At 43.9% G+C, this 25,270-nt stretch overlaps 1 protein-coding gene and 2 long non-coding RNA genes across 3 annotated transcripts; 1 reads left to right on the top strand and 2 right to left on the bottom strand.

The window, feature by feature from the left end:
- Positions 1-307: 307 nt before the first annotated feature.
- On the bottom strand, positions 308-2,815 carry LOC144466937 (uncharacterized). Its single transcript, XR_013493333.1, has 3 exons — positions 2,641-2,815; positions 2,263-2,422; positions 308-471 (listed from the first exon to the last, which is right to left on the bottom strand). It is a non-coding gene; the product is annotated as an uncharacterized LOC144466937 (long non-coding RNA).
- A 1,946-nt stretch (positions 2,816-4,761) lies between these two features.
- LOC144467024 (uncharacterized) lies at positions 4,762-9,877 on the top strand. Its single transcript, XM_078175270.1, has 5 exons — positions 4,762-5,044; positions 6,486-6,564; positions 6,661-6,714; positions 6,819-6,893; positions 7,028-9,877. The coding sequence occupies exons 1-5, from the start codon at positions 4,762-4,764 to the stop codon at positions 8,487-8,489; spliced, it is 1,953 nt and encodes a 650-aa protein (XP_078031396.1). The 3' UTR covers positions 8,490-9,877.
- Positions 9,878-19,504: 9,627 nt separating this feature from the next.
- Positions 19,505-21,741, bottom strand: LOC144466926 (uncharacterized). The gene is made up of 2 exons (XR_013493319.1): positions 20,707-21,741; positions 19,505-20,602 (listed from the first exon to the last, which is right to left on the bottom strand). It is a non-coding gene; the product is annotated as an uncharacterized LOC144466926 (long non-coding RNA).
- Between the last annotated feature and the right edge of the window lie 3,529 nt (positions 21,742-25,270).

Here is a 25,270-nt window from a genome sequence, read left to right as displayed (position 1 = left end):
AGCCATGTAATAACGACGTGCCGTATTTGGCCCAGATGAAAAATTCCTCAACAACGGTGATTCAATCATACAAATAACATTTATCCTGAATTGAATAACTTATTCTAAAAAACAATATACACTAAATAACAATATATATTAAATAACAATATATTAAATACATGCAAGATTAAAAACACATTTTGCATTGGCACACTGTCCTCAACAGTTCAAACACTGATATTTGTGGGAAAAAACACTAAAACACTGCACTGAACATTGGAACAGTCTTTTCTTCAAACAGCAGCAACATTTGTTCAAACAGCATCAACATAGCCTTTCAGCTTTCTTAAATTCATCACTGCTCCTTTCTTCTCATACGTTCACTTCGGCCACCATTCCTATCTGGTGCATTTTGAAGCCATTTGGTTATCCTGTTCTCAATTTCTTGGTCCGTGGCATCAGAGGTCAGACGATTTCGTCGCACAGCCGCTAAAACACACAAACACACAATATTTCCAAAAAAATCTGATACAGGCAAAAAATTCAGAATATGGCATCAACACCTGCAGTGTAAATCCAGCCATAAATTAAAGCTGCGAGCAGCGTTGGGTGGGACCTCTGCCTCTCGCGGTCGGCCTCTGTAACCCCACGTTGAAATTAAATACAGTGTACTGATAAAAAAGTTATATAAAGTTAACAACAAAATGTTTTCTGTTACACTGTTGAGATTTAAAGGGTTCCCCATGTACTGCAATAGACAAAGGTCTGTGGTGACTACTCCTGGTTTGTTGTGTAACACATTGTGATGTACGTACATGAATATATAAATACACAATATACATTTTAAAAGTATAACAAATATGAAATGTAAAGTAGAGGGTTCTTATGAAGGTGGTGTGAGCTTATATTTGAAAGTTGTAGACATAAGCCATGTGACCTAATGAAACTTTTATATGTGTGATGATCAAATGACAAATCCATATTCATTTGAAATCATGTGACCTAGTGAAAGCTTCATTGATGTGGACTGGCTGCTGTGAGGATATAGGTAACAGCAGGTAAACATAAATATATACTAGTTAGTTTCAGTGGAGAAACTGAGCAGGACATGTATGTCATCGTGTCATGCTGCAGCACAGTTGTACCTACAGATTTGATCCAAATTCTAAATGAGGCAAAAGAGTTTGAGCTGGAGATCTTGTGTTTACACGTATTTGCTATGAGGAATTTATTTAGGAAAGTGTAAGAATGAGACACATGAGCTGGTCAGTTTTGTTAATGTTATCCTGTCAGGTGTCAGTGACGAGACACACACACACACACACACACAGGCTTATGTCTGTCAGAGTGAAGCCATTGATATGCAAATTAATGACAGCATGCAGCTGGGTGAGAGGCCAAGCACTTGAAGATGGGCTTAAAATCTCTCAAACAAGTCCTTCCTGATTCAAAACCGTGGGTCCGATTGTCAATCTGAAAGTATCATGAGGGAGATAAATTTGTTACGAACACAGTGATATAAAGCTTTTATGTGTGTGGAGTCAAAAATGTGACTTTATTTGCAAGTTAAAGAGGTGTTGACCCTTATCTGTTCTTCTGGAGATCATCATGAGGCTTTGTGTTCTGCACCTTTGAGTGCTCATACAATCCAAATGGTTCAAGTAATGACAAAGTTATTCACAAGTTTTGTTCACCACAGATAGAGCTGCAAAGCGTGCAAGTTTGAAGCCGATAAGATAAACGGTGTAGGAGTAAAAAAAAATTTTGTGACAGAATTTTCGAAAAATGACATATTACACTGAAATCGCAATATCTCACTTCCTGTTGGATTTAGGTCGGTGGTTACAGCATGAGAGTTGTAGGTCTTGATCAGACGAACGATCCAGTTTTGGTTTGATCTTTCTACAAGATTCCCACCGGTCGCAGTGGACATTTCAGTGTGTTGAGGTAGGGCGAAAATCATCATTAAGGTTTTTGACATCTCACCTTGGAAAGCCTGTAAAATCCAAACTGGGCAAGTAATGGAAAAGTTATACAGAAACTCTGATTGGGACTGGACGTTTGTGCAAAATTTGGTCATTTTTCGCGCATGGGAAGTAGGACTTCCTCGGAAGAAGAAGAAGAAGATTAAGAAGAAGAAGAAGAAGTAGGAGGAGGAGGAGGAGAAGAACAACATGCAGCAGAACAATAGGGTCCTGGCAGCTTAGGCTGCCCGGCCCCTAAAAATGCATAGTCAAAGTGAGTCTGTGCGGGAGTCAGTAAGTCTCAAGACAAACTTACCGATCACAACATCTTTTATCTGCAGGTGCTGGAAGCCAATCTTCCCATTTAGTCCTCTCATGTTGATATTCTTGGCCAGAGAGTGTGTTAAGGTTGCACCCATGACTCTCTTTACACACTCTTTAACGTCTCCCCCACCTTTAAGAGCCAGTGCGTTTCTCTGTGAATTGATATTTCCTTGTTAGTTGATCAGCAGTACAACATGCCCTAGCCCTTTCAAACATGTTTGAAATTATCAGCAGAAATTCTGAACTGGTCTGGTAGTCTGAGCAGCGTGTGACTTATGCAATGAAAGCACAATAGTAATAATTTGCAAAGTAAAATAAACTACTTTTTTTCCCCTCCATTTTTTTTTGGAAGTTGACCTGACATTCTTACCAGTTGGTTTTTGAGGTCAGGACTATTTCTGAGCCGCTCCTCCAGGTTTTCAACAGACTGGCGATCAGCTAATGGCAGCAGATTTGGCTCAACACCAATCTCTTCTTCAGCTACAGATTTTAATCCCTGGACAGTTGTGAAGATGATTTTCATTTGGTCCATCATCATCTCTTGATTTGTGAGGATATTTCGCAGGAGTGCTAGAAAGAAAAAAGGTTTTGTGGATAAGCAATTAAACAACTGATCTTATAAAAATCTGATCTTATAAAAATCTCAGGAAAAGATTAAATTGAAAGCAACTGGACTTGTTTAAAAGTCTTATAAAGACGTTTTGCTTCTGATCCAAGAAGCTTCATCAGTTCATGCCTATCAGACTAGTCAGAGCTAGTCTAACTAAATGGTGGGAACCCAGGTATTTAGCCTCTGTGGATGTGTTCAAATTCATGAGTGCTTCAATCAGTTTAACGACAGTCGTTTGGAGTTGTTAGTCACTGAGTGTGAGCCGAAACAGGTATGAGTGACAGTTGTTAGAGAGAAACGACTGTGGACCACAGTCGTTTCCTTAACTCCTCTCTCAGACCATCTGTCCTTCTCGGAGAGGATAGATGGTTTGACAGAGGAGTTAAGGAAACGACTGTGGTCCACAGTCGTTAGTCACATATGTCTGTTTCGGGTCACACCCAGTGACTGTCGTTAGAGACAAACGACTGTGGTTGTTTACAGACCATCTCAGACCATCTGTTCTCTCTGAGAAGGACAGATGGTCTGAGAGAGAAGTTAAGGAAACGACTGTGGTCCACAGTCGTTTGTCTCTAACGACTGTCACTCATACCTGGTTTTGTGACTAATGACTGTGGACCACAGTCGTTTCCTTAACTCCTCTGTCAATCCACCTGTCCTCTCTGAGAAGGACAGATGGTCTAAGAGAGGAGTTAAGGAAACGACTGTGGTCCACAGTCGTTAGTCACTTATGTCTATTTCGGGTCACACCCAGTGACTGTCGTTAGAGACAAACGACTGTGGTCCACAGTCGTTTGTCTCTAACGACTGTCACTCATACCTGATTTTGTGACTAACGACTGTGGACCACAGTCGTTTCCTTAACTCCTCTCTCAGACCATCTGTCCTTCTCAGATGGTCTGAGAGAGGAGTTAAGGACACGACAAACGACTGTCACTCATACCTGGTTTTGTGACTAACGACTGTGGACCACAGTCATTAGTCACTCATGCCTGTTTCGGGTAACACCCAGTGACTGTCGTTACAGACAAACGACTGTGGTCGTTTACAGACCATCTCAGACCATCTGTCCTCTCTGAAAAGGACAGATGGTCTGAGAGAAGAGTTAAGGAAACGACTGTGGTCCACAGTCGTTACTCACAAAACCAGGTATGAGTGACAGTCGTTAGTCGTTTCCTTAACTCCTCTCTCAGACCATCTGTCCTTCTCAGAGAGGACAGATGGTCTGAGAGAGGAGTTAAGGAAACGACTGTGGTCCACAGTCGTTTGTCTCTAACGACTGTCACTCATACCTGGTTTTGTGACTAATGACTGTGGACCACAGTCGTTTCCTTAACTCCTCTGTCAAACCACCTGTCCTCTCTGAGAAGGACAGATGGTCTAAGAGAGGAGTTAAGGAAACGACTGTGGTCCACAGTCGTTAGTCACTTATGTCTGTTTCGGGTCACACCCAGTGACTGTCGTTAGAGACAAACGACTGTGGTCGTTTGTCTCTAACGACTGTCACTCATACCTGGTTTTGTGACTAACGACTGTGGACCACAGTCGTTTCCTTAACTCCTCTCTCAGACCATCTGTCCTTCTCAGAGAGGACAGATGGTCTGAGGTCTGTGGTCCACAGTCGTTAGTCACAAAACCAGGTATGAGTGACAGTCGTTAGAGACAAACGACTGTGGACCACAGTCGTTTGTCTCTAACGACAGTCACTGGGTGTGACCCGAAACAGACATATGTGACTAACGACTGTGGACCACAGTAGTTTAAGGAAACGACTGTGGTCCACAGTCGTTTGTCTCTAACGACAAACAACAGATCACAGCCTATGAATACAAATAAATACTCACATGTATGAAGACTGGTTTGTGGTCTCCTTATCAGTTGATGTGGTTCAGAGGAAACAGTTTTTCTCTGGTGCAAGCTAGGGGACGCACGGCCTCTCTGGTGCAGGCTAGGGGACGCACGGCTTCTCTGGTGCAGGCTAGGGGACGCACTGCCTCTCTGGTGCAGGCTAGGGGACGCACGGCTTCTCTGGTGCAGGCTAGGGGACGCACGGCCTCTCTGGTGCAGGCTAGGGGACGCACGGCCTCTCTGGTGCAGGCTAGGGGATGCAGTGCCTCTCTGGTGCAGGCTAGGGGACGCATTGCCTCTCTGGTCCAGCTCAGGAGTATGGTGCATTCTGCAAGTAGCATGATTAGTGTTAGATTTGTTTTGGTTTCGGATTGCAAGGATGTCCTTCCTTTGTTGGTGTTTTTCTAAGTGGAATAAGTTCTTCAGGAATGAGGAATAAATAAAGATTTCTGGTGCATTAGACAGTCCATCTTGTACACAAAGAAACAGAGCAAAGCAGTCCAGAAATTTTTCAGATGAAAAATAGCTTTTCAAATTCAAATTATACAACAGTTAGTTCCTGCCCTGCAATCTGATTGGTCGAGAGACAGTAAAACCGTAACGATACTGGAGTACATCATCACGGTTATTTCACTGTGTATGTATCACTCCGCCTCACAGCTGATTGCAATCAACAATCAAATCAAAACTGACGGTTAGTGTCAGTTAGGTCAGCAGTTGCGTTGTAGGCTAATTAATTCATCCACCGTCAAACAGCCAAAAATATGGATTTATTTCCTAAAAAAAGTTTTGAATTGAACTATGAATGGTCATCAGAGGAAGATGAGGGAGAGGAGAAGCTGAATCCATCTGAGCACACATCCAGGTTTGTCAGTGTTTCATCAGCGGAGCTCAATGACTTGGAGAAAAGCAACATACTGTCAGATCAGAAGGTAGAGTCGGCTGTGCCTGTGAAGCGACAGTCCACCATGCAGTCACCAGAGACTTATTTCACCAGCTGCACAATTAATGGAAACGTTCAGATAAATGTGTATAAAGAGTAAGTGCCTGGCGCACCATGTCTGTGTTACATAGCAACGGTGACTGCGGAGTCCTGAGGGAACTATTTTTGTTGGCGGAAGACAAATAAAATGCTTAAATTACCTATTTTGTCCACATTTTTCAACATTTCTTAAATCAGCCTTGCTTATTTAACTGTTTAACTGTTGTATGAAAGCAATATCACAGTCGACCTCGTGATGTTGTACTGTGATATCGTCATGGCTGTGATTCAGTCGTAGACAATCACAGCCGTGATGATATCACAGTACAACATCAGTAGTATATAGGGACCAGCTTTGCGCGTGCACGTGAAATGCGCGTGCGTACGCGTGCACGTGAACCGCGCGTGCGTGTGTGCACGCGAAACGTGCGTGCGTTGCCCCCCCCCCCCACACACACACACACACGCCCCTCCCCCAATCCCCTCCCCCACAAACGTCATATGAAATCCTGCTCTCATTGGTTAAACATAGCGCCTCCTTCTGGGGGTGGTTCCGAATGAAACCGTAGCTATTGGCTAATCAAAAGCCCCTCCTTGCGTAATAATCCCCTCCCTCAGACATCCCATGTGTGTTTACTTATTTTCATTATTACTGATATTAAATTCTAAACATAATGAATGTATTTTCGTTTTAAATCTTGACCTAATGAATGTATTTTATTATTATTATTTTAAAGAGTGTGTTACTAGGCTAAATAATGGTATTACTTTCCAGCTGCAACACAAAGACGCTCACTTTCGTTGAAAAGGAGCAGAACAGACCCTCCAGCCTCTGCTGCTAGAGATTTTATACCGTAAGACTGTTTTCTTTATATATTTTATTTATCATTAATGGGGGAATGCTTGCGGCATCATTGTAAACATCTGTTTTACCTCCTCTTTCTCCACAGTGCACAGCGCAGGCCGCTGAGACCCCTCCATCAGTTCTCTAGCGGGTTTAACACGTAAGACATAATGTTTTAATGCTACTTTATATGAATATTATGCTAATATGTGTCGGATACAGAATACTGCTAACATATCGTTTTTTTTTGTTTTTCCATAACAGTGCCTGGGCGATTCACCAGGACTACCCATCTGAAAATTTCCAGAGGGTTACACCGTCAGGACAAGGATTTCTCACGTAAGACACGTCGTTATATGTAATAATAATAATAATAATAATAGCAGCCTAATAATGATAATAATAATAATATTAATAATAATGATAACGTTAATGTTGTAATTTTTTTTATTTTATTTTTTTTTAATAAACAGTACTCAACCGCCTGAGCTGACGGCCACGCAAGAAACAAACGCTGCGGTAGCTGCGTTACTGGTTGCCCAGGGATTATCTGCGGGTGGAGCGTGGAGCGCACAAGGATCAGGCGGTGTAGAACCGGCTCCAGCGAGTGTTGAGGAGTGCTTCAACGACACATTCGAGGAGGTCGGGGAGTCTGTGAACTCGTTTTCTAACGGCCGAGAGGAAGTCGGCGGAACAGCGGGCGCCCAGCAGCGTGAGAGGGCATCGATCAGTGAGGAACACGGACCATCTCCTCCTCCTCCTCCGCACCGGCGGCTATTTCACGAGGGAATATCTGTAGAGGCTTTGTGGAGTCATCAGGAGTCGCTCTTCCCACCACTGGACACCAGCCTACAGCATCAGCACGAAGTAAGCAAAGATCTGTTTTCTACAAGTACACCTGTGAAGGCTGGCGTTGCTGATACTGGTGCTGCTTCTGCTCCCGCAGCGGGGAGAGGTGTGTGTGTGGGGAATCTCCCCACAATCCCTACATTATTAAGAGGTGATGACTATATTCCAGATTTTGATGACCTGTTAGACAGTACTGGTGATTACAGACACAGTAACTTACCCAATTTACTGACATTATCACCTATACCCGCTTCATTTCCTCCCCCTCCCGCTGTTTTTGCTGACGTTGTTGTTGAAAATGGTGAAGAGGAGAGCATAGTATTTGTTGACGTATATCCAGGCCAGGCCTCCACCCCGCCGCTACCCCCCAGGGTCCTCCTCCCCCCTCCATCCCCTATCCCTCTTCCCAGGCCTCCCCCATCAGCTGTTGGTGTTGTTGTTGATGCTGTTGATGAGAGCGTGGTATTTGTTGACGCATATCCAGGCCAAGCCTCCACCCCGCCTCCAACTACCCCTCCTCAGCCTATCCCTCTCCCCCTGCCTCCTCCAGTAGGTGTGGTTGTTGATGCCGGTGTTGAGAGTGTCGTAAACCATACGCCCCCGCCCTCCAGCCCTCCTCAGCCTCCTGTCCCTCTCCCCCTGTCTCCTTCAGTAGGGGTGGTTGTTGATGCCGGTGTTGAGAGTGTCGTAAACCATACGTCCCCGCCGTCCACCCCGCCTCCACCTACTCCTCCTCAGCCTATTACCGACCCTGTCTCACCCTCTGATTCTCCCATACCAGAGCCTGCTCTAGCAAGAGAGAACGTATTGCTCAAAATCAGGTGCAGGCAGCAGGCTAGGTTAATCAAGCGCGAACAGCGGCAGAAAAGAATTGCCGAGACGCGATACCTCCTCCTGGCAAGCGAGCGGCGAAACCTGATTAGGAACAGTAAAACTAACAAGCGACGCTACAGAGCCCTTAATACACAGGTACAGTTGATTAAACAGAGCGTCGGTACCTTAATTGAACTACAGCACACAACCACAACATCAATAAATAATCTAGTAGACGCATTGTGTAGAAAAACAGGAACACACAGTAAGTAGACGTAGATAATGGCACCACCAAGGAAACTGTTAAAAACGAATGAGCACTCAGGTCGGGATGGTCGTTATGACACCGATGACGAAAGCACACATTTTACTGATAATGTCGATTCGTCCCAGTGCACTACAGAGGGGCGGCGTGCTTTGACAGGTACAGTTAGGGAACGTTTTAACACACCCTCTGGACCAGATGTATTGGCTAGCCACAGCAGTGTTATGCGCTGGTCCAGATACATTTTAAAAAGAATGCGGGGGATAGAGAAGAGAACAGCGCTGTTTTTAAGAGACAGAATTTTATCCTCATCATCATCGCCATCACCACCACACGCATGTGGTTCAGGTTCTGGTGTTGCTGCTACTCCCGCTACATCTAATGCTGCTGTTATTGTAGAAATCGGTGTTAATAATAATAACAACAGTGACAATGATAATAACAGTGATGATAATATAGCCTCACCATGCCGCTGCTGTCAGTTCTGGGACTGTGAGTGTCTCCGGTGTGAATGTGTGCGTGATAGTGGGGTCTCTGCTGAACATGCTGCTGTCGGTTCTGGGGCCGTGAGTGTCTCTGGTGTGAATGTGTGTGATCGTGGGGTCTCTGGTGTGAATGTGTGTGATCGTGGGGTCTCTGGTGTGAATGTGTGTGATCGTGGGGTCTCTGCTGAACATGTTGCTGTCGGTTCTGTGAGTAACTCTATGGTCTGTCAACACGGTGCAGGAAATCCGGTAGAAGGAACACCCGCTGTGCCGTCTACCAGTACAGGCGGTGCACAGTTGTGTGTCCGTGACATACCTAGATTCAACGCTGCCGAATTTCGCCAGAGGGTCGATTTCAGAGACGTTAGTCTTGATAATATCACCCAGGCAATTGACAGTGTTAGAGAGAGGTTGTCAGGCGTGATTGGTGCAGCCTTAGAGGACTCTCCTGCAGGTAGTGTATTAAATGTGGTTTTGAGAGGACCATCTCTAGCCAGCGATGTGCAAGCTGTTTTAAGCTCTGACAACGCATATAACGCTGACGAGTTTTTGGAGGTGATCTCTCAAGTTGTGCAGAGTAATGACACGTCGCTGACAGATGATGATCTGGAGTTTGTTGTGACCGTGGCACGTGGTAGTAGTGGTGCTGGCTCTAGACTGAGGCTAGGAAGCGTCCCTTATGATGAAATTTTATCCAAGAAGGGAAGGCACCTGTATAACCCTGAAAACGATGGGTCTCAGAACAGTCTTTGTTTCTCTCTTTGTCTCGCCCATTTTGTTAATGAAAGCTTGTCTGCCGCTGATAAAAATGCAGTATGCTAAACAACTGCATAGCGCTGTAGGATTTGATGAAACCCACAAGGTGTCGCTCTCTGATATCACAAAATTTGAAAATCACTTAAACCTAAAAATCGTAGTATTCCACCATGGTTCAGGGCGTAAACACCTACAGTGTTACAAAACCCATGACGCAGTACACGCCAGCACTGTGTGGATGTACCTGCACAATGACCATTATTACCTGATTGTAAATAAATCTGGTTTCTTTGGCGGTACCTATGTGTGTGACTACTGTTACGGTTCATACACAGAACCGTTTAAGCACGTTTGTAAATACCTCTGCAATGTTTGTTATACACCGTGTCACATGCACACAGGGGCCACTGTAAAATGTACAGAGTGTAAACGAATCTGCAAGTCCAGACACTGCTATCATCAGCATAAACACCCTCACTCTAAACACGACGCAGCGCCGTGTGACAAAGTGAAATATTGTGAAGAGTGCGGTAAAACCTACAAGGCGGCAAGAACGCAGCATAAATGCACACCACCAAAGTGTACACACTGCGGTGAGGCCCTAAATGAGAGCGATGCGGTACACCAGTGTTTTATCCAGCCGCTGAAAAAACAAACCCCACACACAAAATACATATTTTTTGATTTTGAGACGCGTTATCACGAGGGCAAGCACGAAGCAAACTTTGTGTGCGCTATGGACACAGAGGGAAACAAATTTTGTTTCAACACCCTGAAATACGTTGACACGTTTGTTAAACGGTACCGGCAGCCAAAATATAAGGGGTACACATTTATTGCACACAACGCCTCTGGGTTTGATAATTACATACTGCTGGAATATTTTGTGCAACAGGGGATCCCTCCCACAGTAACCATGCGTGGCAGTAGGGTCATCCTGATGTATGACAAGGCATTCCAGCAACGCTGGATCGATTCTTTCAGCTTTCTACCCATGCGTTTATCCAGGACACCGGCTGCCATGGGTTTTGAGGACATGGAGAAGGGGTATTTTCCGCACAAGTTCAACACCGAGGCGAACGAGTACTATGTGGGCAAATACCCCGACCCCTCTTATTACGGGTACAACACCATGTCTGACAGCGACAAGCATAGGTTCATGATGTGGTATGACACCGTCCGTGAGAAAACCTTTGATTTCCAGACAGAAATTCGCCACTACTGTGTTAATGATGTAGAAGTGCTTCGCAAGGCCTGTCTAATTTATCGTGAGACATTTATCAGGTGCACAGACCTCGACCCGTTCGCGTTTACGACACTGGCGTCGAGTTGCATGGGCGTTTTCAAAACGCGTTTTCTACCCAAAGACACCCTCGCCCTCACGTATGAAGGCGCATACACCCAGCAGAATAAAACCTATTCTGAGGTGTCTATGCAGTGGCTGGAATACGTGGCCAAGGTAGAAGGCTCCGAGATTAGACACGCTTTGAACCGCGGTGAGCACCGATTTGGGCAGTTTTTTGTGGACGGGTATAACACGGCCACAAACACCTGCTACGAGTTTGCGGGATGCTTTTTTCACGGATGTGTCAAGTGTTGCGTCCAGACCGAAGTGAATCCTGTCACCAAAAAACCCTATGGCAGTCTGTACCACTCATTCTGTGAAAAAATATCAGCGTTGAAAAGCGTGCATGGTCTGCGTGTGGTGGTGATGTGGGAATGTGAGTGGGAGGCGCTAAAACGTTCAGACCCATCTGTTCAGGCGCACCTCAACACTTACAGGCCCAAAGAACGCCTCGACCCACGACAAGCCCTTTTTGGAGGGCGTACAAACGCCATCAAAATGTACCACAAGGCTGATAACGCAGATGAGAAAATCAGATACTACGATTTCACAAGCCTGTATCCTACTGTACAGTCAAAAAAACAATACCCAGTTGGACACCCTCAAATTATCCACCGAGATTTTGGTCCGGTAGAAAATTATTTCGGGTTTGTAAAGTGTACCGTGCTTCCTCCCAGAGGTCTGTACCACCCCGTACTACCCTACAGGTGTCACAAAAGGCTCATGTTTCCGTTGTGTGGCAGGTGTGCTGAGGAGTTAAACCAGACCAGTGTCTGTGCGCATACTGACGCCGAGCGACAGCTGTCAGGTGTGTGGGTCTCATTTGAACTTCAGAAAGCTGTCGAGAAGGGGTACCAGATTGTCTGCATTGATGAAGTGTGGCATTTCCCAAACAAGACAGACACATTGTTCAAGGAATATGTCAAGACGTTTTTGAAGTGTAAGCAGGAGGCGTCAGGCTACCCCGGGCATGTCACTACTCCTGCAGAAAAAGCCCAGTACATACGCGACTACCATGAAAAGGAGGGGATTTTACTCGATGCTGACAAAATCTGTGTCAACAAGGCGGTCAGGAATTGTAACAAGCTTCTCCTGAACTCATTGTGGGGCAGATTCAGCATGCGGAGTAACATGCCCTCCTGCGAGTTAATTACAGAACCGGAGAGATTCACACAGCTCATGTTCAGCGACCATTATGACGTGCGTCAGTTTGGGTTTATATCCGATGACGTGGCCATTGTCCAGTGGTGTCACGCAGATGGTAAGGCGTCCAGAGTGAATGATGTGAATGTGTTCATAGGGGCTATGACCACCGCCTATGCTAGGCTGATGCTGTATGACTTGTTGGACAGGCTACAGGAGCGTGTGCTGTACTGTGACACGGACAGCGTCATTTTCACGTCCAGCCCAGGTGATTGGGTTCCCCCTCTAGGCTCATACTTGGGTGACTTAACCGACGAGATCAATGACGGTGATGTGTGCGGGCTCCCAGAGGAAGATTATATCACAGAGTTTGTGTCTGGGGGTCCAAAGTGTTACGCCTACTGCACAAAACTTGGTAAAACGCAGGTCAAGTGCAAGGGTGTCACACTTAACGCCAAAAATGCAGCAGTGCTCACCCACGAGTCGCTTAAGGGGTTGGTCCAGTCCTTTGTGACCAATCAGAACACTCAGATGCATGTGATCACAGAGGCGGAAACCATCAGACGTGATAAAAAGAAGTTTCATCTTAAAAATGACATAGTACACAAAAAAGTCAAGGTGGTATATAACAAGCGCAGAGTCCTGTCAGACTACAGCACGCTGCCTTATGGCTACTAACATCTCTTTTGACTCAAGACTGCAGCATCCGTTTAGTTTGGTGGTGAGTGGTCCCTCAAATTGTGGAAAGACGTATTTTGTCAAGGGTCTTATTGAAAATGCATCTACAGTTATTTCACATAACATTGATAATTTGGTCTACGTATACTCATGCTGGCAGCCTTTATACGACCAACTCCTTAAATTAAGAGACATCAACTTTGTTAAAGGGTTACCCGATTCCCTGTGTGACGATGAGTTATTACCCCCGGACAAGACTAATCTACTCGTCATAGACGATTTAATGAATGACGCCAGTAACAATATAGAAGTTCAGAATGTATTCACCAAATATGTCCACCATAGAAATCTCAGCTGTATATATCTGGTTCAAAATTTGTTTATACAAGGCAAGGCTAGCAGAACCATTAGTTTAAACACAAACTACCTTGTCTTGTTCAAAAACCCTAGGGATAAATATCAGGTTACACTTCTGGGCAAACAGATGTTTCCTGGAAACACTAAATATTTTTTAGAGGCGTTTAATGACGCCACTAGTTCTGCATACGGGTATCTCCTCATAGATTATAAAGCTGCCACTCCAGACCACTTGAGGCTCAGAACCGCTTTGTTATCAAATCAGCACGTTGTTTATATGCCTAAAAAACAAAGGGCTAAATAATGTCGTCACGCGTGCAGAGGAATCTAGCCATGTTGGAGTTGTTATATAAAGCAACGCCGGGTATGAGAAGGGTCATTGTGTGTGGCGCTAGCGCAGACTTTATCGATGCACTCTGTGAAATAGCTTTAAATGTGTTGAGAGGTAACATCCCTTTGACAGAAAAACAGTACGCTCAGTTAAAAAAGAAGAGAGGCATCATCAGACTGGTTGCGGACAAAAATGTTAAACATTTAAAGAAGAAAAAGACGATTAACCAGAGCGGCGGGTTTTTACTACCACTACTTGGAGCAGCTATACCATTTATTACAAGCCTGATAAGCAGAGGTTAAGAAAGAAGAATATGGAGCATGCGCAGAAGATGTTTTTGGTTCCTCAGCATCAGCTTGACATGTTAAAACAGCAACAACAGCAGCAGCAGCAGCAGCAGCAGTATCAGGACCAAAACACTGCAAGCATAAGACAGGTAGTACAAAACGATCTTGACCGAGCCATGTCTGACATTTTGAAACTACCGGACACAGACATATATGAAAAGGCCAAAAAATACTCTCAAGTACTGCAGCGTTATTTGGCATTGGTGAGACAGGGTGAGCGTGAAAAAACTGTACTGACCCTGTCAATGCCTGATACCGAAATTAGACCCGAGGACCGCAGACCTGACGATGATGATGATGATGGGCATAAAAAGGACACGGTTTTAGAGGGTGTGTTAAAACACATTCCCAAAAGAAGTCAGAGAAATGCTGAATACATTCTAGATGCAATTACCCGCTCAAAGCATGTTTTATCCTGGACAGACAACGCTGAAATTGTTGTTAACGGTCGTCCCCTCCACGGTACTCATTTGTATGACCTGGTGAAAAGTGTCACTGCATCACACAACATTTCAGACATTTCTAGACCACTGGGGTGGGACGTGTTCCTAAAAACCCTAGCCCATTTAAACATACCTTTAATGGCCATCCCTAACAAACAGGTGCGTGGCGATATAGCTGAGTATAAAAGAATCGGAGACGCCCCTAGTTTTTCAGCCCATAAAAGCAAGGGGAAAAAACGGTCGGTAATAGACTCACCGGGGTACTTTAGCACCCCACTAAGGACACCTGCTTCAACACGTTCACTACCTCACAGACTAAACACTTCACAGTGGGAGGATTTTTAATAATAAAAGGATGTGTGTAATTTTGTTACAGTTGTTCTGATTTCTTTATCTTTTTTTAATATTTACTTTTGAATGCCGTTTGAATGTATTTTTATTTTTCATTATTACTATTATTAAATTCTTAACCAATTTAATGTATTTTTGTTTTTAACTCTTGCCCAATTGAATGTATTTTTATTTTTCATTATTACTATTATTAAATTCTTGAATGTATTTTCATTTTAAATTCTTGACCACTTGAATGTATTTTTTCATTTTAAATTCTTGACCAATTTAATGTATTTTTGTTTTAACTTTTGACCACTTGAATGTATTTTTTATTATTTACATTATTACTATTATTAAATTCTTGACCAAATGAATGTATTCTACAAATGTGTTAAATAAATGGAATGTCTGAACTGCGGATCATGCTTTCTCTCTCTTTTATTTATTAGAATTATTCACAGTCACACTGCATGTTGCTGCACTGTACACATGTGAAATTATATCCACGGCATACAGAGGGCTGTATTTTGTTTACAAACTTGCACACCATAGCATCATTGCGTGCCAGATTAGCACTATACATGTTTAATATTCTTGTAAAAGGAATTCCTCTTTGTATATGACACAGAAAAAAGACACAATGCTGTCCACAGGTTGTAGAGTAGTTGTTCTGAACCTGCCTCTGGGAATAATACACGCCTGCACAGTTTTCAACGAGGTATCTGTATATCTCCGATGGAAATTTGTCGCTGTTGGGAGGGTTTCCAAAACTGTCGAAAAAATATCCATGCTTCTGTTTCGTAATATAAATAGCGAGCCAGTGTTCACCGGGCATGTTAGAGGGATGTGTATTCACAACCAGCATGGCTGGGAACGCTGTGCCTTTATGGTTTGACAGCTGGTCGCATGCCAGGACTCCTAAAAAATTTGTCCCGTTAATGATTCTTTTATTGAGGATGCCGGTCAGCTCTATAGTGTTCATGGCTGATACCGCTTCTTCTTCTTTTTAGTAATAATCCAAAAGTACTTGTCTCTTGTTTGATATTTCGATAACAGAATCGTAAACAGCATAACACACGAGGTTAACGGTGCGCTGTAGAGGTACTCTGAAACGGACTTCCAACCTCACATTACCACTTTTAATCAGTGATACGTTCCCTGCACGACCGTCGTCCGGTTCCAGATTGAAGCAGAATAACGTGTAACCATTCCCGAAATCATTACGTGATATGGCCAGAGACCTGTCTTTTAAATGACGTCCTGTAGTTTGTACCAGCTGGAAATACTCTCTCACATACTGGCCTCTCTGAAATAGTGGCTGAAAGGGCTTTGCAGGGTGAGACTGCCCGTCTGCGTACAGGCTAATAAACTCTGTATCGTAATGCTGAAAACAGAAGGGGTTCCGGTTATAGCTCCCCGAATATGCCTCATGGTCAACAAAGCCTATGATGACGAATTTGGGGATTTGTCCCATGTAAAGATTTTCCTGGTTGCACACTCTTGTTCCTGCAGGTATGGAAAATGTTTTCAGAGCCACTCTGTCAATAGCGTATTTAGCGTTAGTGTGCTGCAGTGCCCTGCTATGCGCCAATCTAACGGCAGGTGCCACGGCCACCTTTTTCACAAATAAGCTAGCCGATACGATCTTCACGGCGTATTGATTATTTTGCGCAGTCATTAAGGCAAACTCGTCCTTTGATCGAATAAATTTTAGGGAAATGTCTATACCGTTTAACAATAACTTTTCCTGAAAAAACAAATCGGAGTGTATTGGTGCTATTAATTCCACAGTGCGGCTGTTGACAGTGTATCGCCCTCTTTCGGCTAGGCCTTCGTTATCTCCGGCTATGGAGGCAACATTCATGTGGTCTGCTGTGTCTTTACAAAACAGGCCGCTGCTAAACTGTGTATCCAAGGTGTCCTTTCCGTAGTTGATTAAACACTCGATTATCCCACGGTACGGGTATGTGTTGGAAGATTGGGTTATAAGCCTGTCTCCTAACATGATATCCACCTGCGAGAATAACGTACACCCGGGGTAGTTTACAAAACCCACATCTGCGGCTTGGGCCAAATCGGTACCATCGGGGTTCGTGATTCTCGCGCGCATGTACAGGTAGGTATCGTTTAGATCAATGTAATCCTCGCCGCAGGCCGATATAAAAAATTCCAGAGGCCCGGCATCCCGTAATGCCGAAACCGGGGGTATTTCGACAAATGTAGATTTTTCAATGGATGTCTGTGTGTACGGCACTGTGAACAGATCCAGCTCCGTCTTCACACATTCTTCCGACTGGTTGTGTATGAGAGCCATGGCCGGTGCTGTTGTTTTCTCTTCTCAGACTAGAATATGTCTTTACGCAGAATCACCGAGCGTCTTTTGGAAGTTGCGCTTCTCTTGGCGGCCGACTTCTTTCTGATGCGTCGTGTCACTTTGACGGTCGTTTTACGCTTTTTGGACCTGCCGGAGCTGCGACCCCTCGACGAGGGGGGTCTTTTGGACAATCTTTTTCTGATCACCATCAACCCGTTTCCTTCCTGTCGTCTCGATACAGCGCTTCTGGCAATGTTGGACGCCATATCCCCTACAATGTTTACAGCAGCGTTTTTTAAATGTGGCTTGGCGATGCTGAATCCTTTTTTAAATAACGGTACAGCCATTCTAAGCAAGCCTCGAAATATGCCGCCTAAACCGTTACCGTATTGTGTACTTGAACCTATAAATCCGGGTAATTCGCCACCCGCTTGGTTCATGTAATATGTCATATATCGGGCATCGTCACGCACATATGGTGTGTAGGCCATTTTCTCAGGTCTAGAAATACTGCTTCATAGGTCTAAAGTGTAGTTTAACAATCACTTTTCCGTACGTGAATGGTATATACTGGTTTTGATCGTTTTTTAACGATATCTCGATATCGTCAATGACAGATTTGGAGAGCGATGTATAGTGTGGCTTGTCATATGTCAGAGTGGGCATACGACCTACCTCCGGCGTTATATTTATACATCGGAGGAGCAGCGCGTGGCTGTCTCCCACTAGCTGATAATCAACGATATCGCTGTAAACGTATATATTATAAACTCCCCCAAAAATATCTGCGGGGTGAGGACTGGCGTAGATTTTCTTAAAAATAGGGGTCACCGGTATCTCAAACGGCTCACCGGGCTTAAAACCCAATATTTCGGCCAGTTTCCCGCGGAACGTCACCTTATATCCTTCTCCTCCCGAAAAATAAACATGATTTGTAATGTTGTTATATTGAAGACCTAAGCGCGATGTTATCGGGTTGCCGATGCATTTAGCATTAAATTCTTTTAGTATTCTGGGAATGGAGTCGTAAAACCCTGCAAACAGTGTTATAGTGGCTGTCTGGTTGGTTTTACTGTCGTATATTAACACGTCCGCGTCAGAAGCAGGGAACGTTGACCACACCCTAGGGTACTGAAGTTCAATAACCCCCACCTCGTACGGTTCGCTCAGAACGATCGGTTTTGCTAATTTTGTTCGGTAGCGCCATATCTTGTTATTAGGATACACGTGTAGCGATGCATTACTCGGTAACGTGACATAAAATCCGTTCTTGTTCTCCATCTTCTTGATGTTGTTGGGACGTGCGACAATTCCAAAGTGGCTGTGTAAACAGATAACGCCCCGTGATATATATATATATATATATATATATATATATATATATTACACGTCAACGATGTCCTTTTCAGAGACCCACGAGTTAAATTTCTCAGGCCACCCCAACCATTTCACAAGCGCCATCTTTTTCCGGCCTATAGTTTTTCTGGATATTATTTTCTCTATTTTAAACACCTTGTTTTTGTCAATGATTACCGGCTGTAGCTCAGGCTCGTAAAATGCGCCTTTTACCTCATCACCCGAGCAATCTGATATTCTATACACAGGCTGGTCACGGGCTATGCGCCTAGTTATTGTAAAAAACTCGTCTGTATATGTTTGTTCATAACCTTTTCTAAACACCCCTCGGAGTTTTGATATTCTCACAGTGTCCCCTACATTATATTTGAACGATACGATCCTCGGCGGTTTCTTCTTCTCCTTGTACAGCGTGTTAAAGACGAGCTTCTCGTTGTCTTTGTTTACATCGGATGGGGCCATCTTTATCGATCTGTGGTGAGACTTGTTGTAAGCGTTGACGAGGTCCTGGACGACATCAACATATCTACGTGAATTAACAGACGTTAGATATCTCCACATGCGGGTCTTAAATGTTCTGTTGAAACGTTCAACCGTGCTAGCCTTAGTCTCGTTTGAGGTAGAGAAATGTTTAATTTTATACACCTCCATTAGGTGTTGAAACTGTTTGTTATAAAACTCTGTCCCCTGATCGGTTTGGAGTTTTACAGGTATGCGGCCTTCGTTCAAAATGTCTTCAAACGCCTTTGCAACAGATGTACCGGTCTTGTTTTTAAGACACCTAACCCATGCATATTTAGAAAATACATCGATACATGTCAGCAGGTAGCGCACATTGTCATTTTCTGCTGAATATTCACTCATGTCCACCAGATCGGCCTGGAACTGTTTGTCAATACCGCTAACCAACACCCTATTTCTAGGGAAGTGTACAGCTGCTCTAGCGTGGAGGGTATACACATCTTGCCCCTGCAAGTAACGCTTTACTTCAGGCATCCCCGGAGCCTCCCCAGTGCATTTTCTAACAGCGTCGCAAAGTTTTTGTACACCTCCAAGACCCCCTGGGTGTGCGGGGTCGTGGTAAATCTTGTCTAGCGTGCGCTCCATATTCAGTCAACAACACAAGTGGCCAAAATGAGGTCGACACACCGTCTTTTATTTATTTATTTATGGTTTTTCAACATGTTTAGGTATTTTACACACACCGTCACATCTCTGTCTATCATGTGTCGCACTAGGTGCTGAACTGCATCACAAACATCTAATGGCACACCATTTTTAATCATCAAAACACACGCATCACAAAGAAATGCACAAAGACAAATAACGTGGCCTGTTGCAAACGCCTCAGACTCATTACAGTTTGTGAAATATGCTGTTACCACATCTTTAACCGCTGATGAACTGTGTGCTGCCGCACACACGGTATCATTCCAATTTATAACATTTGTCCTTATATCGTTTAAATGGTTGTTGAATGTAACACAGTCGCGTGGGACACAGTCACCGGTAATTACCCCGTACAGAAGTGATGTCAGTCTGTTCATGGCATGGCGTCTTTTCCACGACAAAAGATACGTGGCTATTGTGATCCCAAACAACAACATCATTTTTTTCTGTGGTAAATATTACAAATCTGTCGATATGCAGCAGCAGCAGCACTTGGTCCACACGGTGAAGGCGTTGCGTAAAGCGGTCTCGTGCTTGTGGTCCTCCATCGTCTCCATTTCCTCGTTGGCAGATATTCCGTCACATCCGGGTCTGAGATAGTGTCTCAGAGTCTCGGCCGCTCCTAAAAGCCTGTCTTGTGAGAAAGCCCCCGGTGATATCTGCGCAAACAGGTAATGTAGAGCTTTTCCTAGAGACTGCTTGAATACAGAGTCCAGAATCTGGTCAAAATACATACATCTGATCTGATCAAATTCAAACAAGCAAGAGTGATGACGCTGACTCGGGTGGCTGATTTTACACCCGCTGCAGAGAGCTTTTGTTTTTTCCCACCCTGCGTGATACTGGCAGCGTGATAGAAAGTCTTTGATCGTGTCCACGTCGTCTTTTGTCAGGGACAGTGTCGAGACATGTCCCTTCTCCTCCTTCTTCTTCTTCTCCTTCTTCTTCACATGCAGCGCCTCATGCGACTTCATATGAGGTGTGCAGGGTTCCACACCACCGCAATCGTTTTCCCAACACCCTCTAGTATCATCGTCGTCACAGGTGTTGATAAGGACACTACCTGTAAAAAAAAAAAAAAAAAAAAAAGAACAGAAAAAAACATTAAAATCTTATACACCGTTTATCATAATTTAAAATGACAAAAAATACAAAAGTTATGCTAACCTAGGCTTTATCAGTAGTCGACGTGTCTGATGATTTTCGGGCGGCACAGGGAAGGAAGGTGACTACCCCGCGCATTAGCCTGCGCATCATCGAAAAGAAGACGTTTTCTAACACTCTGATAAGAAGAGAGGATCCTGTCTCTTCTGATGCCCTTGTCAGCTTCGTCAAACAATTTCTGCAGAGATCTCCAGTCGCACCACTGAATAAAGAAAACAGTTTTAAACCAGTCGTCACGCTCTTGAAGTGTAAGAGGGTAGGGTTGTTGTCCCCATGCGTCGCGGCCTCTGCTCGCGATCACAGATTCTCGATCTTTGCACACACTGAGAAAAATAAAGTCCTCCCGCCGTTTGTTAAAACGATCCGTCTCGACGCGGTACATCTCGGGGCCCGTTTTGCTGACCCACTGCGAGACATAAATACTCTCTGGGAAACCGGGTTGGTCTAGGTCAGGGCAGACCTCTGACCAAAACAATTTCCAATCTCTATGCATCAAACTGACCGTCCATGTTTCAACGCCTGGAACCACACTGCGACCGGTGGCCGCACTGAGTGTAACGACAGAGTCCTGATATTTAACATTGTAAACATACCCATTAACCCCCTCCAGCTCTAGCTCAAATTCACGATTCTCCGGAGTAACGAGACCACTTCCTACACGTCTCCTTTTCTTGTAAGGGGCCCGAGCATCCACAACCGTCGCCGGGTCATTAGACATACCTGGGCGGTCGCTTGACCCGATGCCACTGTTGCTGGTGCAGGAAGACATGGTTGCAGAAACGTCTTGCAGAATACAGGCGATCGTTGAAGAAAAAAAAAAATCAGAGTTCCTCCCGCCGTAGCTTCGCCGTCCGAGAAGTTGAGGATGTCCTGCTGAGAAAATCCCTTGTATATATATGCACACCACCTACATCCGGCCGCAAGGAGGGGCTTTTGATTAGCCAATAGCTACGGTTTCATTCGGAACCACCCCCAGAAGGAGGCGCTATGTTTAACCAATGAGAGCAGGATTTCATATGACGTTTGTGGGGGAGGGGATTGGGGGAGGGGCGTGTGTGAGGGGGGGGGGGGGGCAACGCACGCACGTTTCGCGTGCACACACGCACGCGCGGTTCACGTGCACGCGCACGCACGCGCATTTCACGTGCACGCGCAAAGCTGGTCCCTATATACTACTAACATCACAAGCTCGAGTGTGATATTGCTTAATTAACAGTAGAAGTTTACCGTGGTTTTCCTGTTGGTAAGACAGCTTCCTCCCCAGAGTCATTCCCTTGGGGATCGAGGCCAAATGCCTGAAGAATCTTTGGTGCACTAGGCAGTTCAGCTGATCTGCAATGACATTGCAAACCAAATATTGTATCAACATTTTACATACCAATAGCAGAAGATTAAACTCAAATGAACAATTCAAACGTCTTACTTCTTCTGTGGCTTAGCTTTTGGAAAGACATGTGCCACCTCATCTTCATCTTCATCTTCACCAGGGAAGAGGATGTTCTTTGGTCTAATTAAATACTTGAGGTTATTAAAATTGAAAATGCACATAAATATAGGCATGTAAAAATAAAACATAACAACTTACATTCTTCTCCTTTTGGGTTTAATTGGAGAATCCTCCCCATCTGTCCCAAGGTCAGTGTGTTCAACAGCTTCTGGAAGCTTTAGCCTTGCCTCATTGTAATCATCTACAAAATAATAAGTACTTGATGGTTAATTTTTCGTTATTCACATGAAAAAGCTCAAACACAATGAATACATTTCAATAACGTGACTGATAAGTTTCTTGTTGTGTTGTATTTACATTTGTTTGTGATGACTTATGCCTATTAAGACATTCACCAAAGATTAGTCTCGACATGTACCAGAATCCACACAATTGTACTTACTTGATGTGAATATAACTCGGACCCTATATGGTTTCCAGCCTGCTCCAGGTTGTTCTTGGCTTTTTGTGGCCTTGACAACGTCCACTTTGTGTGGTGGCCACATACATTCTTCTCCACTGACCCACTTTGATGGTACCACTTCCACTTCATTAGTTTTCTCAAAAATAACAATGTGATACATTGCCTATATAAAATGTAGACTTTTAGTCATTTTCATGTTACTGTAATTTGTTATCTATAAAGAACTTGAGAACTTGGGAGCAATATGAGAAGAGACTAAAACACTTTACTCACGCTCTCTAAGGGGTGGGGGGGGTGGGGGCCTATTGACTCACTGATTCATTTGAATGTACCAGGGGCACAACAACAAAGTCATCATGATATGGCAATCTGATGTACTTTTGTACACTTTCCTCCATCTGAAAGTACTTCACATTCATGGACAGGTTAGAAACTTTGTATATTCCTAACTCTCTGGAATCAAATGGATATACAAAGAATGGTTCATTGCATCTGTATTCTTTGCCTGCAATGTATTCTATTCCTCCATCAATAACAAAGTTTTCAACCAAAACCACTTTATTCCCAATTTTGATGCATGAATCTCTCCTTGAAGGTTTGACAATCATACCATCCATGGACAACACTTTAAATTGGTGTACTTCTCCACTAGTGGACTGTGGCACTGGCCCATCTTCATGTTCCAACCTATATGCTTTTTCTGTTTGAGAACAAAGATCAGGACTAGAGTTGACATGATCCATTTCAGACAACCTGCGGATCACTTGAGTCAGGGCATTGCATGGCCCCCTAACCATTTTTTTAAGTTGCCCCAAGAAATTTTCATATGGAAAACCTGAAATGAGATCCAAATTGCCATGCACTTTGACATCCTGACTAAGGTGCACAAGACTATGTACATTGTAAACTAAAAATTCTTGCCCATAAAGACAGCCAAAGTGTTCAACAAATGAAACCAGTAGAGAGTTTGCAAAGTCATTCATTCTCAAACAATATTCCGAGCTCACTAAAATGTACACACCAACAGACAAAAGCATAAAATTGTCATAGATTTGAGACTTCAACACATCCTTCAGTACAACAGGACCAGTATACAACAAAAACTGGCGTAGTTCAGTTGCCTTCCATCTGTTTCTCTCAGCCAGTGTACGTGGCCTTCTGGCAAACTCTGATGGAATATAGTCCTTCAAAGCAAGTAGTCTCTCTGAAACCAAAGAAGCCTGACTAGATGACATACGACAACACAATGGACCAGGAGGTCCCAACCACAAATCAAGTAGACGCCTCATTACCCCTAAGCACACCAAGTGCATGTAATCATGAGGGAAGGTGGCAACCATGTCCATATCAAGGTTGGAGAAAGGTGAGCGCGCATGGTGGTGGTCCTCATCAGTGGCTTGTTTAAAACATTTGTCAGTTCTCCGCCTTGCACCGACCTCAGGGAATGTCATCCGGCTACCTATTCGAACACCGATTTGATGGCACTTGTCGCATCCATGGTATGCAGTATGTGATTTAACAGCTTTGATGAAGGCTCGGGCTGGGACGTCACACACAACAGAGCTGCCACTCAAAACAAATGTCTTTCCCTTAAAAACAAACCCACTGCTCAGTGTTTTTAATTCATTAACCAGATGCTGCAAATATTCGGACAAAGACTTAGGTTTAGAATTGCCACAAAAAAGGCCAATCACCACTGGGTTCTTACTGTACCCCTGCAACATGCCAAGTATTGGCCAAAACTGAGTACTTGTGCTCTTAAAAAGTGGAAGACCGTCAAAATTCAGTTGTAGTCTAAAGGTGTGTCTATCTGGGAGAACAGACCACACATTATCCAGAATCCTATGAAATGCATTCAGTATTCCAAAATAGTGAAATATTCCACCTCCTGCTAAAGTCTCAATTTTGTATGTTGTTTTTGTTCTGAGCAATGTTCTTCCATCCTTGGGCAGAAAGGGATGGTGAGGTTTCAGGATGGAGAGCAGGGCTGATAAAGCCATCAGGGTAATGCCAAACTCAATGGCCCAGTCTGCCAGAGAAGCCCTTAAATCAGAAGTGCTCTCACTGCATGCATCTGTGTGATCCATGTCCATCTCATCAGAATCATCAAACCTATGTTCTGCCTCCATAGTTAGACTAGGCTCACTCTCTTCTTCACTATCGGTGTGCATCTCTTCACATCCACCTGATGCCTCAATATTTAAGCCTACCTCCACGTTTCTATCATATTTTACATTTTCCTGCTCATTTTCTAATGATTCCACAAGTTTTTGTAATTTTTCATTGCTCGTCTTCTCATATTGCTCCGCTCATCGTAAGCCCAGTTCCCTTCCATATCACTTACACTCCTGTTCTGCCTCAAGTGACAAGCCCAAACACAGCACTGCAAGAAAGGAAAATTTAAGATTAATTGTAATAAAGAAATAATTGATAAATATTGTGATAAATATTGATTCTGTTTACAGTCAACAGATTTTACTTTTTTTTTTAAAAAAGTCTATATTAGATCAGTGGTTCTCAAACATTTTCATGTCAACAACCCCCACATTGATATGCATGTGGCAGTAGACCCCAATTTGAAAAGGTTTTGTGCCAGAGACCCCCAGATGATTTGTGTTGTTAACGATTTTCAAAACTGTTCCAAATTTTAAGATTTT

The sequence above is a fragment of the Epinephelus lanceolatus genome, chromosome 15 (assembly GCF_041903045.1).
Source record: "Epinephelus lanceolatus isolate andai-2023 chromosome 15, ASM4190304v1, whole genome shotgun sequence".
Lineage (NCBI taxonomy): Eukaryota > Metazoa > Chordata > Actinopteri > Perciformes > Serranidae > Epinephelus > Epinephelus lanceolatus.
The sequence above is the reverse complement of the archived record's forward strand: the minus strand, read 5'-3'. Positions and strand labels throughout refer to the sequence as shown.

Coding starts and splice junctions, on each gene's coding strand:
- LOC144467024 (XM_078175270.1), top strand. CDS start 4,762: ATGTGGTTCAGAGGAAACAGTTTTTCTCTGGTGCAAGCTAGGGGACGC. Junction 6,565..6,660: donor GCTGCTAGAGATTTTATACC/GTAAGACTGTTT, acceptor CTTTCTCCACAG/TGCACAGCGCAGGCCGCTGA. Junction 6,715..6,818: donor TTCTCTAGCGGGTTTAACAC/GTAAGACATAAT, acceptor TTTCCATAACAG/TGCCTGGGCGATTCACCAGG.